The sequence below is a fragment of the Macaca nemestrina genome, chromosome 9, assembly GCF_043159975.1.
Source record: "Macaca nemestrina isolate mMacNem1 chromosome 9, mMacNem.hap1, whole genome shotgun sequence".
Classification (NCBI taxonomy): Eukaryota; Metazoa; Chordata; class Mammalia; order Primates; family Cercopithecidae; genus Macaca; species Macaca nemestrina.
The window spans coordinates 73,326,727-73,342,836 of record NC_092133.1 but is presented as its reverse complement, the minus strand read 5'-3'; the positions used below and the strand labels follow the sequence as shown (position 1 = coordinate 73,342,836).

Here is a 16,110-nt window from a genome sequence, read left to right as displayed (position 1 = left end):
CAGGTTGGGAAGAACATTGTTCTTTGTGGAGACTGGAAAGCAAGGGAAATATGAGAAGATTAAACTACTGCAGGGGTCAGCAAACTTTCTCTGTCAAAGGTCAGTGAGTTAATATCTTAGTCTTTGCAACACATATGGCAAAGTCCTCAACTTTGTCATTAGAGATGGAAGCAGCCAGGGATGGCAGGTAAACCAACAACTGTGGCTATGGTCTGAAAAAATTTTATTTATAGCCACCAAAATTTGAATTTCATGTCATTTTAGTGGATTACAAAATATTATTATTCTTAGATTTTTTTCCCCAATGACTTAAAAATGTAAACACATGTTTAGCTCATGGGATGTACAAAAACAGGTGGCAGGCTACAGTTTGCTGACCCCTGAACATGAGAAAGATGAGAAGGAAGCAGCTGTTGGTGCCCAGGATGTGGCAGGTTTCATCCCTACTCTAGAAGTTGTCCCCCACAAACATGGACTGCACGTGCTACGGCAAGCTAAAGGAGTCAGTTTTAACTTTTGGCCACAAAGCCAAAAGTTGGCTTTTCGTGTCAGGAGTAGGGAGTAGGGAGAGAAGGAAAGAAAAGCTGCGAAGGGGCTGTTTGTATTTGACTTTTATACATTCCCCACCCCTCCCAGATGGATGCAAAATAAAAATTATCTCCCATCTCCTAGTACCTTCCCATTCTCCAAACCCCACAGCAAAAATTTAGGGATGTTCTTGAATTTCTCTTTTCAATTGTGCATTTCCTGTTGGAATTCCATTGTTCATCTCCATGTCTCATCTCTAAGAAACTAATACCTAGTGATTTTTGCTTGAGACTTTTCTTTGCCCTTGAGGTAATAGAGAGTCTATTCCAGGGAAAAAGAAAATGGCTAAAGGCATCCAGAAAATTCCAAAAGGATTTTCTACTGAATACTGAGCAGGGCAGAGCGTTGGGCAATGATTCTAACAGGTCAAGTCTACAGTGAAGACATATGAGCTGCGATTCTAGATATGGGGGGCTTTGGTAGATGCTTGGTTCCTCTCAGGATGCATACAGAACATAGTTTGAGATTGGGGTTGGGGACCTACGGCATGGGTACCATGGGTACATCTAATTTACCCAATTGGATTCTAGAGGATCCATTAGGCCCACAGTATTTTGTAGAGAACAGTGCATTCCAAGTCATGTGGATTCTGTTAATATATTTATATAGTATTTTTTTCTCTCTCCCATGTAGGAGCTGAATTCTTTCATTACTCTGTGTTGATGGACTCAAACTTACACAATTCAGGTTTCCTAGGCAGTGAATAGAGCCAGAAATATACCCTGTGATTAACTTCTATGTAACCTATTGTTCCTTAAAGTCTCCCTCCCCATTTTCCTATTAGCTCCACAAAAGCCAGAAATGCAAAAGCTCCAACAAGCCTCCCTTCCCTGCCCTGGCAGCCTACCATAGGGTGGGCACTCCCTATGCCTGTCCTAGGGCAGTACAGGTCACTTAGACATTTTAAAAAATTCTTATTCTGCATAACCACAGATTTTTAAAAAACTGACACCCATTAGGTTTTCCAAGTAAGTGTATTTCCTATTTCCTAGCTAGAAGTTGTGAAATTATCCCGCTGGAATAATGTATATGATAATGTGGTTGTTCAATTTTAGAGAGGTGTATATGTTTGAGATATTACGATTGTTGGGGTTGCTTTTAAGGGGCAGCGTCTTTCATCTTTTCCTCATCTGTGGGTTAATATTAGCCGTGATGTCAGAGGTTGCAGTGAACCAAGATGCATCACTGCATACCAGCCTGAGCAACAAAGACCTTGTCTCAGGAAAAAAAAAATATTAGCCATGCTCTTTCAAAAGATAGATTTATAGTTGATTTTTATGAAGAATACTACAGTGCTCATCAAACTTCTTGGTGATATGTGCTATTCCAAGGTTGTCAGGCAAGAAATTCTCATTCCAAGGCTATCACCCACACCCACTTTAACTCCCCTGCACTTTGGTACTGCCCACTACTCTGGGTGTAGAACGTGGCTCCATTGCCTGGCTTACCTGATCCTAGCTGTGCTTAACAGCTCAGCCTCGTTGATGGACGCATGGCATTCCCCACTGTGGGAATTATCCCGAAACAGCAGTCAAGTGCTCCTTTACAGCAATTATACTACCAAATTCACAGTATGGGTTGTTCATCTGGCATATATTGTTATTTTTGTGGTTGTTTACCCATCATTGCTTAAGGAAATAACCACACCCTCTCACCAGTCTGGTTTGTGTGAGAAAGAGCCAGGCACCATTCCATCCTCCAATCCCAAGATTGCACTCTTGTGGCCACATCCTAAGACTTTGAGAGTTAACTTGCGCAAACTTTCTGGTGAAAGTCTTAAACCGTCATATCAGAGAGAGCTTAGGTCAGCTTGGGAGTTTTGTCCATGATGAATTACATTTTGCAACACGACTGTTATAAAATTCCAGGAATTTTACCATCACTCCCTACCCTTCATTTTAGTAAAACAACATTTGAAACACCCACTTTTCATTGGTGTTGCTGACGGCCAAAGGAAGTGCCGTGGATCCCTTTTTCTGAGGAATGGCAAACTCACGGCGTTTAATGTTAGGCACTGATATCACAACTAAGGGGACTGACCAAGCCAGCAGTTTGAGACAGACAGCAAAAGTTTATCACCAAGGACTGATTTTTCAGTAGAATTTCTTTTAGCAGACTTCAGGAGAGAATGGGTCTGATCTTGCTGCTAAACTGAGTGTTTGGTGTCTGTGCATGTTGTGGGGTGACGGGGAAGTCTGTATATTTTGGAAGTTATACTAAGAAGATTGTCTTCTGAATTTCCAGAAGTATTATCCCTCCTGACATGGATGACAATAAAACAGCAAAGGAATTGCAGGAAGTCATCAGGGTAAAAGAAAGGGGGGAAAAAAGGCAATTCAGCTGTGAGGGAGAAACTTCCAGTTTGATTCAAAGCTATTCAATGTTAAAATTGGTTTGGAACTTTTCTAAAAAACATTTCACTAAGGATTAATTTCCGTTTTCTTTTCTCCTTATTGTTTGGCAGTCAAGGTTGCAGCTAGATCACGCTATTTCAAAGACCCATTTGAGTTCAAGAAGGAAACTCCCAGTTCTCGGCTTGTGACCGAGCCAGGTGAAGGAGGACTGTGACCCATCCCCATTTTTAATAACTGCCCTGCATCCCTCAACGTTCTACTTTACCATGCTGAGCTCAGTTGAAGAAGAGCGATGCACTACTGTGAATTTTAGCTTGCACTTAGCTTGCTGGGCAGCAAAATACCAAAAGGGAAAACCGTAAAAAAAAATTAATAATAATTAAAACAACCTCACCCCCAAACTGGCAGCTTGCGCAAGACTTTAGTCGGAAGCCCTGTTAGCTAGATGCCTTTGTGTTCAAACCACTTTGCATGACTCTTACTCTGAGTGACTCCAGTGTGAATATGACATTACTAATGACCTGCTAAGTGTGTACAGATGTGGGTTTCTCCAGATGTGGTGATTAATAACATAATGGAGATAGCGGTTGACTCATGTTTATGAGTTGTTTGCCTTTTATTACGTTTCCGAGCTTATTTGCTTTGAACTGGTTTTGTAACTCCAGCCAACAAACTCACCTTTAAATCTTAAAGGGCATCATCCCCGTAAATCTCCCTGGGGAAACAGGGCAGAGGGAATGTGCCCCAGGCTAGAGCTGAGCATCAGGTCCGTTCTATGCAGGCATTAGACTGAATTAGGGAAGGCTGGGAGTTGCAATCATTGCCCCATTTCACTCCAAGGACCATAAAGAGGCTTGGTAAACCCTGACACAGTGTTTGCAATCTGGCAAGGCTGATAAAGGAAGATATTTCTTTTTAAAGAAATCTAGTGAAATATGTAATCATTTTGAAGTAAGCCCAGAGTTCTGGCCAGTGTTTCTGGAAGACGTTGCTTGCTTTTGCTTGAAAACAGAATGCTGATGAAAAGTCGAGTAAAATGTTGTTACAGATGTTCAACTCTGCATTAAGGCTGTTGGAATTACCACCACATCTTAAATCAATTCCCAGAACATTGTCTGGAGGTTATGTCATTGAAATAACGAATCCTCTTTAGTCAAGTATAAGCAAACATGTTAAAACATCATTGTAACTTTAAATTAAACTCTAGCGCAAACCAGGGGATCTGAAGCCTCATTAGACTTGCCTGACATTTTCCTAGCACCGAGTCTTCCCAAACTGTAAAACTGTTAGATTCAGTGCCTATTAGACAAGGGAGCGCTGGGAAGTTACAACAGCACATTAAGTGTTATACTTAGGGATGTGCAAAAACAAGCCCTTGAATTTTATGAGTACTTGGAGACTGGATGGAGTTCAGCTCCTATAAAAATTCCACGTTAGATTCCTGAACTTGTTTGTGTTCTAAAGAAGTCAGGTTTCTTTAAAGGATCATATCTTCATGTGGCTTCCGCAGCATGAAGGTAAGTGAAAATGCCAGAGATGGAGGTGTATTGTAATTAGCCGAAATGTAAGTTAAATAAGAGCTTGTAAATGTGCATCGTCATGAGGTAGTGGCCCATTACTTCAACACATTTGTCTTTCGTGAAAGTGAGTAAATTTAAGCCTCCCTTTTAATTCCATTTTTATTCCTCTCATGTAGTCACAGAAGCCATGAAATGAAAATTATATTTTATAGCTTAACTAAAAGTTTTCCTAGATCTGCTTTCTTTAAATATGCAGAAATTGATAGGATCCATATAAAGCTAATAATTAAATATGGTTATACCCTACTTATGAGAAAGAAGTTATCACTGCTTCTCTTGAGGGACCTAAGCCATATGTAATGGTCTCCATTACACAGCGTTCATATATTTAAGCTGGAGACGTTTTCCCCCATCTCTTCAGGGAACAGATCTGCATTTCCAAGGCTGTGAGTGCAGGAGGAAACCTTTAAACCCAAGTTTCATTTAGGAGAACAAATCCCACTTTAAATGCAGTATGATTATGATAGATGATCTTTCTGAGTTGCAATGAAAATAAATAGTTTCTTTGCGTAGAAGAGGCACAACTTTACTACCAGAATGAGGTGTCTCCCTGGAGCTGGCTAACAGGTTATTAACTTGCATCTCTTCCATCTGAAGATCAGTGTGGGCCAACAGCTAGCAACAAGATGTAAAGATAATGGCCACTTAACCAAAGAGAATTATTTGTTATAGGCCCAATGCAAACAGGGAAGCAAATGCTAAGCAAAAGAATCCCACAGGCATGCTAGGGAGGATGACTTCTGTTCAGGTCTTAACTCATCTAGATTCATTGTGTAACTGGACACAACCGTGGTAACATCTGGTGACCTTGAAAAACGCTAGCCGTGGTAGACTAGGTTAGATAAAAGACCTTTGGATGTGGGATTACAACCTTAAGAAGGCCAACTGAACTATAACCTTAAGATGAGAAAAACAGAACTTGCACCCTGACTAGAGTGACTCACATGCACGCACACAAACACACACATGTTATTTGCTCCAGCATGCTACGCAACCAATCTAGGTCACCCTGAACACAATATACCAATTGCAAGCGGCCCATATTAAAAGATGACCTTGTCTTATAGGTCTAGTCAGTGCAAGACTTTCTACTTCATTCTAAGATGGGGAAAGTGCGAAAGTATACTTATACACACTCTCACACACACACACACACACACACACGCACACACACCCTCACTGCCTTTCTACCGCATTATTGCCTCGGATGCCTGGTCCCCTATCCTGTGAAAGGAAGATTAATTCAGGTCAAGCTCAGAGTGCCTGTTTGCTTGCCGAGAGATGCATATCAACTCTAAGTGATTTTTTTCAATACCATTTATGTGGCTTGTATTTATTTCCTTTAATCTTTTAAGTGCTGTTTAGTCTCTGTGTGATTTGCTTTGGATACTCATTTCTGATAAGATGCGATATTATCCCAGCCACATAGTCTCTGCCTGGAGCTCTAAATGACTGATACGGTCGCAGCCTGAGCATGGGCCCTGGTGGGTGTCAGAGGAAGCAGCTGGTACCGGGGGTGGGCTATGGGTGTTCGCAGGTGCTTTCTTGCCTTCATTTCTTCTGGTCTCACTCTCACCTTACACCAGAGTCATTCCCTTTTTCTGCATCAGCCAGGATTTAGACAAGCCCAAACTGACAGCAGAATAGGAGAGTGTAAAATGTGTAATACTTTGAAGCAGGTTTGGAGGGTAGTTGGATTATTAAAATTGCCTTGGAACCATGTATCATAACCTACTAAATTTACTTAGCATTTTCAGGGAAGTACCATATAATGCATGCTCTAATATGGGTCTTCCTGAATAATACCAAGTAGCTGACATGGCACTTTCTCCCCCATCTAAGACTCCTACACCATTAACATATATCAAAGCTTCTTTTGATGTCATCACTGCTAATATTTCTCTTCTTAGCTTTAAGGTGACTGCCGTGCATTCTGAGTTTCAGGGGTACTTTCCTCCTAGTCTGTGTTGCAGTCAACTATAAGAATCTGAAGATACTATTTTTCCTTCTTGACATTACAGCTTTAGCCTGAATTGTGGGGGTGGGGAGAGGAGGACTAGAATTTTGCCGCTGATGCCCTTGGGTGACAGGCTGGGTTTGCATCTGCTAATTATCAAGCAGTTCTCTTAAAAAGAAGCATGATGCAGGCTAATACATCTGCAAAGCTTATTAGTGGGTGTCTTTGGGCAAGAGCAGTAGAGTGTGCTGTGGTGTTTCTAAGTGAAGCTTCACATTGCTTAGCGATCTGTGTGGTTTAGATATTTGGAAAACAGCTTTTGGTTTCCAATCCCCTGTGCTGCCCTCCATCCCTGCCCCGCTGCCTCATCATCAGAGATTTCATTCAATGGCAACCTCCTCCTTCATTCTGGGGCTCTCCTCCAACCTCACCAGTCCCGGTGCTCCTGTCTTCATGGGTTAAGAAAGGACCCCATTGGCACAGCCCCACAAGCCCTCCCTCCTGGCAGTTGGAGGGATAAAAGCTGAGTTGGGCTTGGGATTCTTGAGCCAGCATGCGCCAATGTGCCCCGACGTGATTGAAACATTGGCTGTCAAGACCTTGAATCCTTGCCTCTTTTCAATGCTCTTTCTCTGGCATGCAGGGATTAGGAACCAGCTAAGTTGGTTCATCTGGAGAAGCAGCAGGCTGGCAGTTATGCCGACATTTCAAATACAACTTTATTTCTGATTTTGGTTACAAAAAAATGCACTCGATTACTGGGCAAAGCAAAGTAACCAAAATTAACTCTAGGAATAATGATTGTTCATAAGTTTTTTTTTTTTTTGGTATACAGATAAATCATGATTTCTTTTTTCTTTTTTCTTTTTCTTACGGCAGGGTGTTTACAAACTATTTCAGTCTGTTTAAAGTGCATGTTCAAAGGCTGGAGTGTAAAGAGGTGATGCCTTCACCTTCTCTAAGCCAGCCTGTTTGACTAACACATTTGGTCTTTGTCATTGGGTCCTAAAAGACAGCCATGAATTCCTAGTGAGTGACTGAGCCTTGAGTGTGTGTCCTTTGATATTTTGCCTGTATTTCACAGTCTGCCCTCAAACTGTTCATAATCTCATGAGCTGCCTGTATTTCCAGTTGAAGATGAGCAGCCGTCAACGCTATCACCAAAAAAAAAGCAACGGAATGGAGGCATGCGGAACTCACCCAACTCCTCGCCTAAGCTGATGAGGTAAGGAGAGGGGCTGGTTGCCCACGGTTTCCCTCTTAGCCCTTCTCTTCCTCCCCTAGTCCCCTCCTCACCCTGCCAGGCCCAGAGTCTCCCCTCCCCAGCAAGCCCAGGGTGGGGGAGGGGAGCGAGATCGTTAGATGGCTTCTTAAAGGCTGGAGTATTTATTCTGTCAGCTTGTCAGCAGTTAATGATAGAGCTGAAAAAATTCTGTCATGAAAAACAGTTTGAAAAGCTGTTTGAAAAATACATAGGCTTTAAAGTCTTAGCTGTCACCATGTCCTGTCTGTGTGTAGTTCCTAAACAGCAGTGGCACTAATGACGGCGGTAACCAATCAGAGGAACTCGTGTGGTTAGTTTGCCTGCGGCAGTCTCTTTCTGCTGGAGTCCCTCCGAGGACTGTTTTCTGTACTTAAGGCCATATGTGAGATGTATCATCACAATCAAAAATGAACCTGAAGATTACCTTCCTTTTATCCTGTCGATTGAAATCAAATTTCTGTTAATTGATTTTGACTGATAAAAAAAGTCTAATAATCTGTGGACTTGCCAAAGCAAAGTTCAAAAGTAATACAGTTCTGCTCAGGCTAAAAGCAATATTAATTATGAAATAGAGCATGCATGTACATGTTCCCTTCCTTCCTTCCTTCCTTCCTTCCTTCCTTCCTTCCTTCCTTCGTTCCCTCCCTTCCTCCGCTCCCTCCCTTCCTCCTTCTCCCCTCCCTCCTTCACTTCTTCCCCCCTCCCTCCCTCCCTTCTTCTTCCTTCTCTCTCTTTCTCCCTCACTTCTTTCTTGACTATGGCTTCCTCTGGTAAATAGCAAGTGAAGTCAAATTTCGACAGCATTCTACAGTTTCCTCTTCTTGGCCTCTCCATCTTTTATCTCCCCTTTTTGTCTTCAATTCATCTGCCAATCCCAGCATTTTTTTCCTCTGACATCCTGACTCTCTACCACCCAAATGAAATAGGAGTGATTTCAGATTTGCACTGCTCACCCTATGTGGTTGCTGCTCTGGAAATGCCTGCCATCTTGACATTACTTTTCTCTTGTCATGACAACTGGCTTTGATTTTTGAAATACAATAGTGGTGATTTCCATTCCCCATCTTCAGTAACATTTGCATGTCCCTGGCCCTCCACGTCTACCTTTCTGGAAAATAGGCAAGGGCAGTCTTTCTTCATATGGTTGAGGACACAGGTTCTCTGTGGAAGACCCACTCCACCCAACTCCTTTTCCATATCCCCGTCTATTCCTGTTAAATGTTTCCTTAAAAGTTCTCTGCCTTCCCATTCACCCAGCCTTCCTTGGGTGTTGCTGATTTACATGCTTGTTTACAGTTTATGAGGAGGAATAAAATGTGCCAACTGCCGAGCTTTTCGTTTTTATGACGCCAGTTGTCATGCTAGCATTCATTTCCTATTTACTCACCTTTAGGTAATCGCCTTATCTAATTCTAATAGTTATTCCGATTTAAAGTGGAGAAAAGCCCAGCCACTTTCCTTTGCCTAAATTTAGAGAAGCAAATAAATAAATAAAGAGAAGTCTGAAAAATCTGAAACCGTTGGAGCCAAATTCCCTGTCCCTGTTTGCTATGTAAAGTATGGCTCATTTCTTTGATCTTGAGTAATAATAATTCTGAGGAGTTATACTGTTTTCATATGCTTCAAAGCTGTGTCAAAGTTTTGCTGCTTAAGGCTACTTCTTTATTCTGTTGGCTCTTGGGTACTAAGATGACAGGTCTTCTGTATGAGGTGGAGGCTTTTTTAAGTCGTAGCCTTCAGCAAAACATCAAATTACCAAATCCAGGGTAACATACTTCTACACAAATGCCTTTCCTGTAGATATATTATACCATATATATTAAATACTTTAGTGTTACACGCTACATTTTATGTGCAATAGAAAGTGATGGTTTGAGGTAGCCTTGGGGGGACTTTTTTTCCACAAGCAGAAAAAGCTAGTGTATATCGTATCAAGTATGGTTTTTACAGGACTTTCTGCCCGAAGGCCTTTGTAAATAAGTAATGATCAACAGATTGGCTGTGGGTTTTTGAAAAGCATGCCTATGTCAGTTTGCATGATGGGGGAGAATTTTCAAAGTGGATCTTGCTTTCATTCCTTGCCGGAGAGGGGCTGAGGGAGGCAGTCATCCTGGGCTGGAGCTGTCTGCTTCATGGTACATCAGAATTGCTAAACGTGGGTCAGGTGGTGAGCGGAAACTTGCCAAGCTACAGAACTCGGGCTTCTTGTGTTGGTTGCCTTTGGGCTGCTGCTAAGGCCTCAGTTCCTGTCGCTGGGATGCCTTATCCCACCAGCCCACCATGGTCTCCCTCATAGCCCAGCTGGAATGGACCATCCCATGACAAGTGAGAAAGTCTTAGACACTCCTCCCTTACCATGTCTTTCTATGTCCCATGTGCTCCATATCCTCCATCTGACCTGGGAGCAAAGATGGGCCCCTGCTGAGCCCTCTCTCCGTTTCCCTTGACTTCCAGTGTACAGAAAGACCCCAGGGCCCTTTGGTTTGCATTTGAATATCTGGCACTGGCAATGAAGTCATGGGTAAATTTTTGCTAAATCCCCTTTGTTGATTGGTAGAAAACAAGGGCTCCCCCAGCTCCCTGTGGCTTTTCCAGTTGCCCCCGCCTCTTCCGACACCTGCTTTCTACTCTCCAGTAAATGGGACTTTCAGGTCCTATTCCTCATGACCTGAAAAATCCATAAAGGAAGCTAATGACTGATTTGAAGTGGATTTTTCAACATGAGTTTGTGGCTTGCAGTTTGAGCAGAATCAATCATTCTGAATGTGGGCAGGTTTTAGTGGCCTATGGGCAGCGATAGGAATAGCTCCAAGAGGAACTGGAGAGCCTGGAACGGGCTAGGATGGGCTTTAATTTACCACTGTGGCTTCTGCAAATAAAACAGGCTCCTGCGTGAAGGCTCCTTCCAAATCATCTGCCAGCAGGAGATGCAACGGGGACTCTGCACTAATGGTCTTTTCCTCCCCTTTGTTCTGGTATCAGGTTTACCCTAGTGTTTAAGTGCCGCTTAACTCTGCATGATCATTAGGTGAACAGCCTTGTTTTGTATGTCTCAATCCTGAGGTAGTATGTTTTTGAGTCACCTCGACAGAAAACAACCCTCACGTCCAGGCAGAGCTGAATGGCGAGTGTCTGGGCCCTAGGTCGAGGACACACGTGTAATGATGGATAAATTTTGGCTCCACACCCGCCGAGGAGGAGTGAGCTGTGGAGGCTTCCAAGTCCCCGGCTCCCTCTGCCTATTATTTCCCTTCCTTGCTGGTCTCTTAACATGGAATTATTAAAGGAGCCTTCCCTAAAATCATGAAGCACCTGTTGCCCAATTCTCCCTACTTAGTGGGGTGGTGCCTTGTAAGGATAGCTACATCTTTCCTCATTTGTAAAGCCCTAGAGGGGCACAAACTTTGTCTCTGAATAGCTAAGTCAAGAGGTCTTAATTTGGGGGCCTTACCAACCCTATGAATCTTCAATGAAAACTCTCTAGGAAGTCTCTCTAGGAAAAAATAAAAAGTACATTGGATCCCCTTTTGACCACAGTTGAAGTAAATTCGTGGATTCCTGAAATCTCCATTCAGGATCCCTGGTTACAATCACATACAGTTTATTCCAGAGCCGCCTCCACATAGTTGCATTCACACATGCTTTTTGGGGTGATGAGATTTCTCCAGTGGGTAGTTGGTATGGAGTAAACACCTGGGTTCTCACACTGAATCCTCACATGGAATCCAAAAAGTCGGTGCACTTTGACTGCCTGCTTTTAATCTTTTTCTCAGATTAATTCACATCCAGCAAATATTCAGCGAGAGCCTACTACGTACAAGTGCTAAACTTTAGATTCCTTAAAGAACTTCCGCACAGTCTAATGGATTAGACTAGATCCCTGTCTTCAAAATGCTTATAGTTTAACAGAGGAGAAGACAAGCACATAAAAGCACAGAATTGGGTAAGAACAAGTTGGGGGTTCCACTAGCATGGGCTGTGAGAACAGAAAGAGCTGTCATTACCTCTGGTTTGGGAGGCTGAGCCTGGTTTAGGAGGAGGTCTTATTAAACCTAGTTCCATACCATAAGGAGAATGCTCAACTAATAATACTATCTGTCTAGGTTTACCAGATGCCAGGCATCATTCTGAGACTGGATGCCTGTGACTCACTGAGTCCTAACTACAACTCTATAAGTAGGTATTACTCTTGCCCCCATTTTACAGGTGAGGATGTTGACACACAGAGATGTAAAGTCTGGTAAATCTAGGCAAGTTTTCCCTAATTAGGATGATGGAGGAAACAGGGACATGCTGAGACCACAGTAAATGCCTGGGTGTGGCTATAGCCAGGGGTCTTTGGAGTGACCTAGATGGAGTGGAGAATGTAAGTATTCTGGCACCCAGTCATGAAGGCTTTGCTTGTCATAGGCACTGGGGAACCCCTGAAGGTTTTTGAGGAAGCAGTAACCTAACTTGTGTTTTGGGAGAGTCACTGGTGGCAGCAGAGGGAAGAGTTTGGAGTCCTCCATCAGGATATTTCTGAGACACACACTACGTAAGCACAGAGGTGTGAAATAGAAGGCCCACCCAACCCCAGCCTCTGCCAAGGCCATTTGGGTGCTAAGCCATTCAGGGTTTGCTGCAGAATAGTAGACCAGGACTGGGATACATAGTTTTCCCAAGGACACACATAATTCCTGACATCAGTCCTGAGACCTGGAGTAAGATAGAGTAGCACAGACCATGAGGATTTATGTAGGATGTATCAGGTGGACAGTTTACACAGATAGCACCCAGCTGGGCTTGCAAGGATAATTGACAACACCCAGAACAGAAAAATTGAACATTTTGAGGAGAGTTTCTTGTCAGGAGACCCAGAAAATATTAGACATTAGTTTCCTGAATGGGAGGCAAAATATGATTTGAGGAAAACAGATTATTCTCTTGGGCATCTCCTGGTCATTAAGTGAAATAAACTCATCTACTTGTTAAGTCTTATTGCCTCTCTTTTGAGTCAAACCTTTCATGGGGTCATTTTGTTAGGACTTCCCACATCAGAGCCTGCTAACATGAAAGATTTTAGTAATAGAAAATGGCAAAATGGCCTGAGCCAAGTCACCCTCACAATTCCTTCCACTGGGCAAAAGAAAGAAGGAAGGCAGGGACAGCTTAGCTGAGTAAATTGGCCTCTTAATGCACAAACTGATAGCATATGACAGGCCTCCCCCAGGACTGGAAAAGAAAGAAATAGTTGGTGTCATGGTACCAAGGCTTGGGTGGACCACACAGGTCCCTGGACAAGTTCATGCTCAGCAGATGGTCGTGACCTTGCCCTCTTGTTTCAAGAGCATCTTGTACAACCTCCTCTAGGACTGATGAACATATTGGTTCTCCCAGGCTGTCTCCCAAACATAAAGGCAAAAATTTCCTTTTTCTGAGAATGCTGACTGCCTAACATGAGATGACATCTTAGGTGGCAGCAGGGAAAATAATGCAAGTAGATAGATGCAGAGAAATTGAAAAGGACCCTAGTTCTGCCAGGGTCTGGCTAGAGCCTGGCCTCAGAGTTTTGTCAGTGTGGCCCCAGGGATGACCATCAAGTGGGAGATGGGGGGAGGGTGGTGGGCAGTGGTGTCTCAGGGGTGACGATCGTTATCAGGAGAGTGGAAGCCCTGTTGAAGGATGAGTTAAGGCAGGAGCCAGGATTTGCTCTGCAAATCCTCAGGAAGTATCAGGAAATAGTAATCACCCAGGAGCCAAGGCACCCAAGAATGAGGCAGATCCAGTTGGAACCATTTGTGGTGCTGAACACCCAACTATGAGCCCTTTTGAGGAGACCACCTAAGACCTAATCCAGCCTCCTGTGTCTGATACAGGCTGAGATACACCTATGTGGCCTGATACTCTTGAACATTGTGCTCAAGGTCTTAGCGACTAGATACCATGTTGTTAAAAAAGGGTAGAACACTGAATTGTAAGTATTGCAATTTGCAAGGACTAGTATTTAATTTGCTTGTTTAAATTTATTTGCTGATTAGCTCATGGGAAGAGAAGTCAGCAAGAGAGAGTCATTTGTGCAGCATCTAGTCAGTAAATCCCCATCAAGAATCAAGTGTGGACACAATGCCTCGAGTTCCACAGAGTCACAGAGAATCAGAGTAGGCACCCAGAATGTGAGGCACCTCCTTCCATTTTGCAATTTTGCCTAGTGACTTCCCTTGCCTCCCTGTAGTCCTGGCTTTGCTGAATAGAACTACAGCTTCATAATCTGTGTGTTGTTGACAATTGCTAACGGGTAGGATTTACTCAAGCCATATAGATTCTCCATCTGGGCAAAACTTTATAGCGGTGGTTCTCATACTTTAGCAGGTGTCAGAATAACCTGGAGGGCTTTGTTAAAATACAGCTTGCTGGGCCACAGCCCTACACAGTCTAATTCAGCAGATCTGGCCTGGGGATTGGAAATTTGCATTTCTGTCAAACTTCCAGGTGATGCTGATGCGGCTGGTCTGGGCCACAGTTTGAGAACCACTCTTTTTAAGAATGAGAACAATGAGAGGAGCTTGAAATGATAGAGGCCCATCTCTCAGAAGTGTTCAGATTTTGCACTGGAGAACCAAATAGTTGCTTAATTAAGAACATCTGTCTCGACCACTGTTGCCATCACACGGGTCCTCCCTGCTGATTAGTTACAGCAGCTGGCTTCTGGTGAACTTCAGGCAGCTTTGACTGGTTAGAGACATAATTTAGGGTTGTCCTTCACATCACAATGCCCTTTTTATAGAAAATGCTCTGTGTCCTAATTCATACACCCTCCCTGTGAATGAAAAATGTTGCAAGAACCCTGATTGTCCAAAAGCAAATTGTGACAAGATATCAAAGGTAAATGGGTTCTCACTGCACACGTTTTTGATCTCCACAAAAGGTTTGCTGAGTCTCTGTTGACTGCTTGAAGAGTGTTGGGGGACTAGAGGTGATTCATTAATTCCTCTTGTTAGTTTGGTTGCATCCTCTACTGGATTCTGGAAATACATGGAAGAGCAAAATAGATCCCTGCCCCTAAATAGTTCACCATCTAATGGATAAAACAGACATGGAAATTATTATCGCTGAAGGAGCATCTCTAGAAGTTCCTAGGAAGGGAAAATAACTTCAGTCTCTCTGGCTGTTCGGGATGATGGCTTTATGAGGGACACTTGAGCCAAACAGTGAAGCCTGAGAAAAGTCCTGTTAGCCCCGTCATGGTGCCTTACATAATAGATGCTCAATAAAGTCAGTATTTGCAGCTTGGATAAAAGGCCCACGGAGGGATGAGAAATTCACCTCCTTTTAATCAAGTCTCTCATCTCCCAGGGAGACCACTGTAGGGTGCCCTTAATTTGGATGGGATGCTCATAATGACAGAGAAGTCCTCATCGTGTGATAAGACACAAGGTCTTGAAAATCAAGCGAGAAAAGAATGCAATTTTCCAGCCATTTTGTAACTTTCCTTTTTCATAACATTTTCGTGTGTTTGGTTGGTTATTTGTACTTTAATGTAAATTTCTGAAGTCCAGCGTTGAACCCAGTGCCACAGAAGGAACAGGGATTGGCTGTCTTTGCCTGTAAGGGAAATTGTGCACTTTAAAATATGATATCAGCTTCCTCACAGTGGGTTTGCTAGAAAAGGGATTTGTGGTTTTGCTTTAGGCTGTTGTCTTCAAGGCGAGTTTTTTGTGTTTCTGTTGTAGCAAGGCATTTAGTTCACTTCCTGAGATTAATTGATACCAAGTGGCATTTCTTGCTCTGCAAATCCTCAAAACAAAGATCTTTTGCAGGCATACCTCAGAGATATTGCAGGCTCAGTTCCAGGCCTCCACAACAAAGTGAATATCGCAATAAAGCAAGCAACATACATTTTTTGTTTGTTTTCTAATACATATAAAAGTTAGGTTTACACTCTTCTGTAGTCTATTAAGTGTGTACATACCTTCATTAAAATACTCCTAAAAACTGCTAGTAATCATCTGAGTCATCAGTGAGTTTTAATTTTCTTGCTGCTAGAGGGTCTTGCCTCAGTGTTGATGGCTGCTGTCTGATCAGGGGGTGGTAGCTGAAGATTGTGGTGGCTGTGGCAATTTCTTAAAATAAGACAACAATGAAGATTGCTGCATCGACTGACTCTTCCTTTGACAAAAGATTTCTCTGTAGCATGTGATGCTGTTGGATAGCATTTTACCCAGAGTAGAACTTCTTTCAAAATTGGAGTCAATCCTTTCATACTCTGCCACTGCTTCATCAACTATGTTTATGTACTATTCTAAATCCTGTGTTGTCATTTCAACAGTAATCACAGAATCTTCACTAGGAGTAGCTTCCATCTCAAGAGACCACTTTCTTTTCTAA

The 16,110-nt window shown here is 42.9% G+C and overlaps 1 protein-coding gene across 21 annotated transcripts in view; it reads left to right on the top strand.

Moving 5' to 3' along the window:
* Positions 1 to 16,110, top strand: part of LOC105465975 (potassium calcium-activated channel subfamily M alpha 1) — a 763,404-nt gene that overhangs the window by 658,006 nt on the left and 89,288 nt on the right. For 18 of the 21 annotated variants that reach the window (XM_011714686.3, XM_011714685.3, XM_011714673.3 and 15 more), the window contains one exon: positions 7,611 to 7,704. In XM_011714686.3, coding sequence (XP_011712988.2) covers positions 7,611 to 7,704 — 94 coding nt within the window. Of the gene's footprint in view, positions 1 to 3,052; positions 3,140 to 7,610; positions 7,705 to 16,110 lie in introns of all 21 variants that reach the window. The other 3 variants (XM_011714678.3, XM_071068798.1, XM_011714674.3) reach the window with 1 other exon arrangement.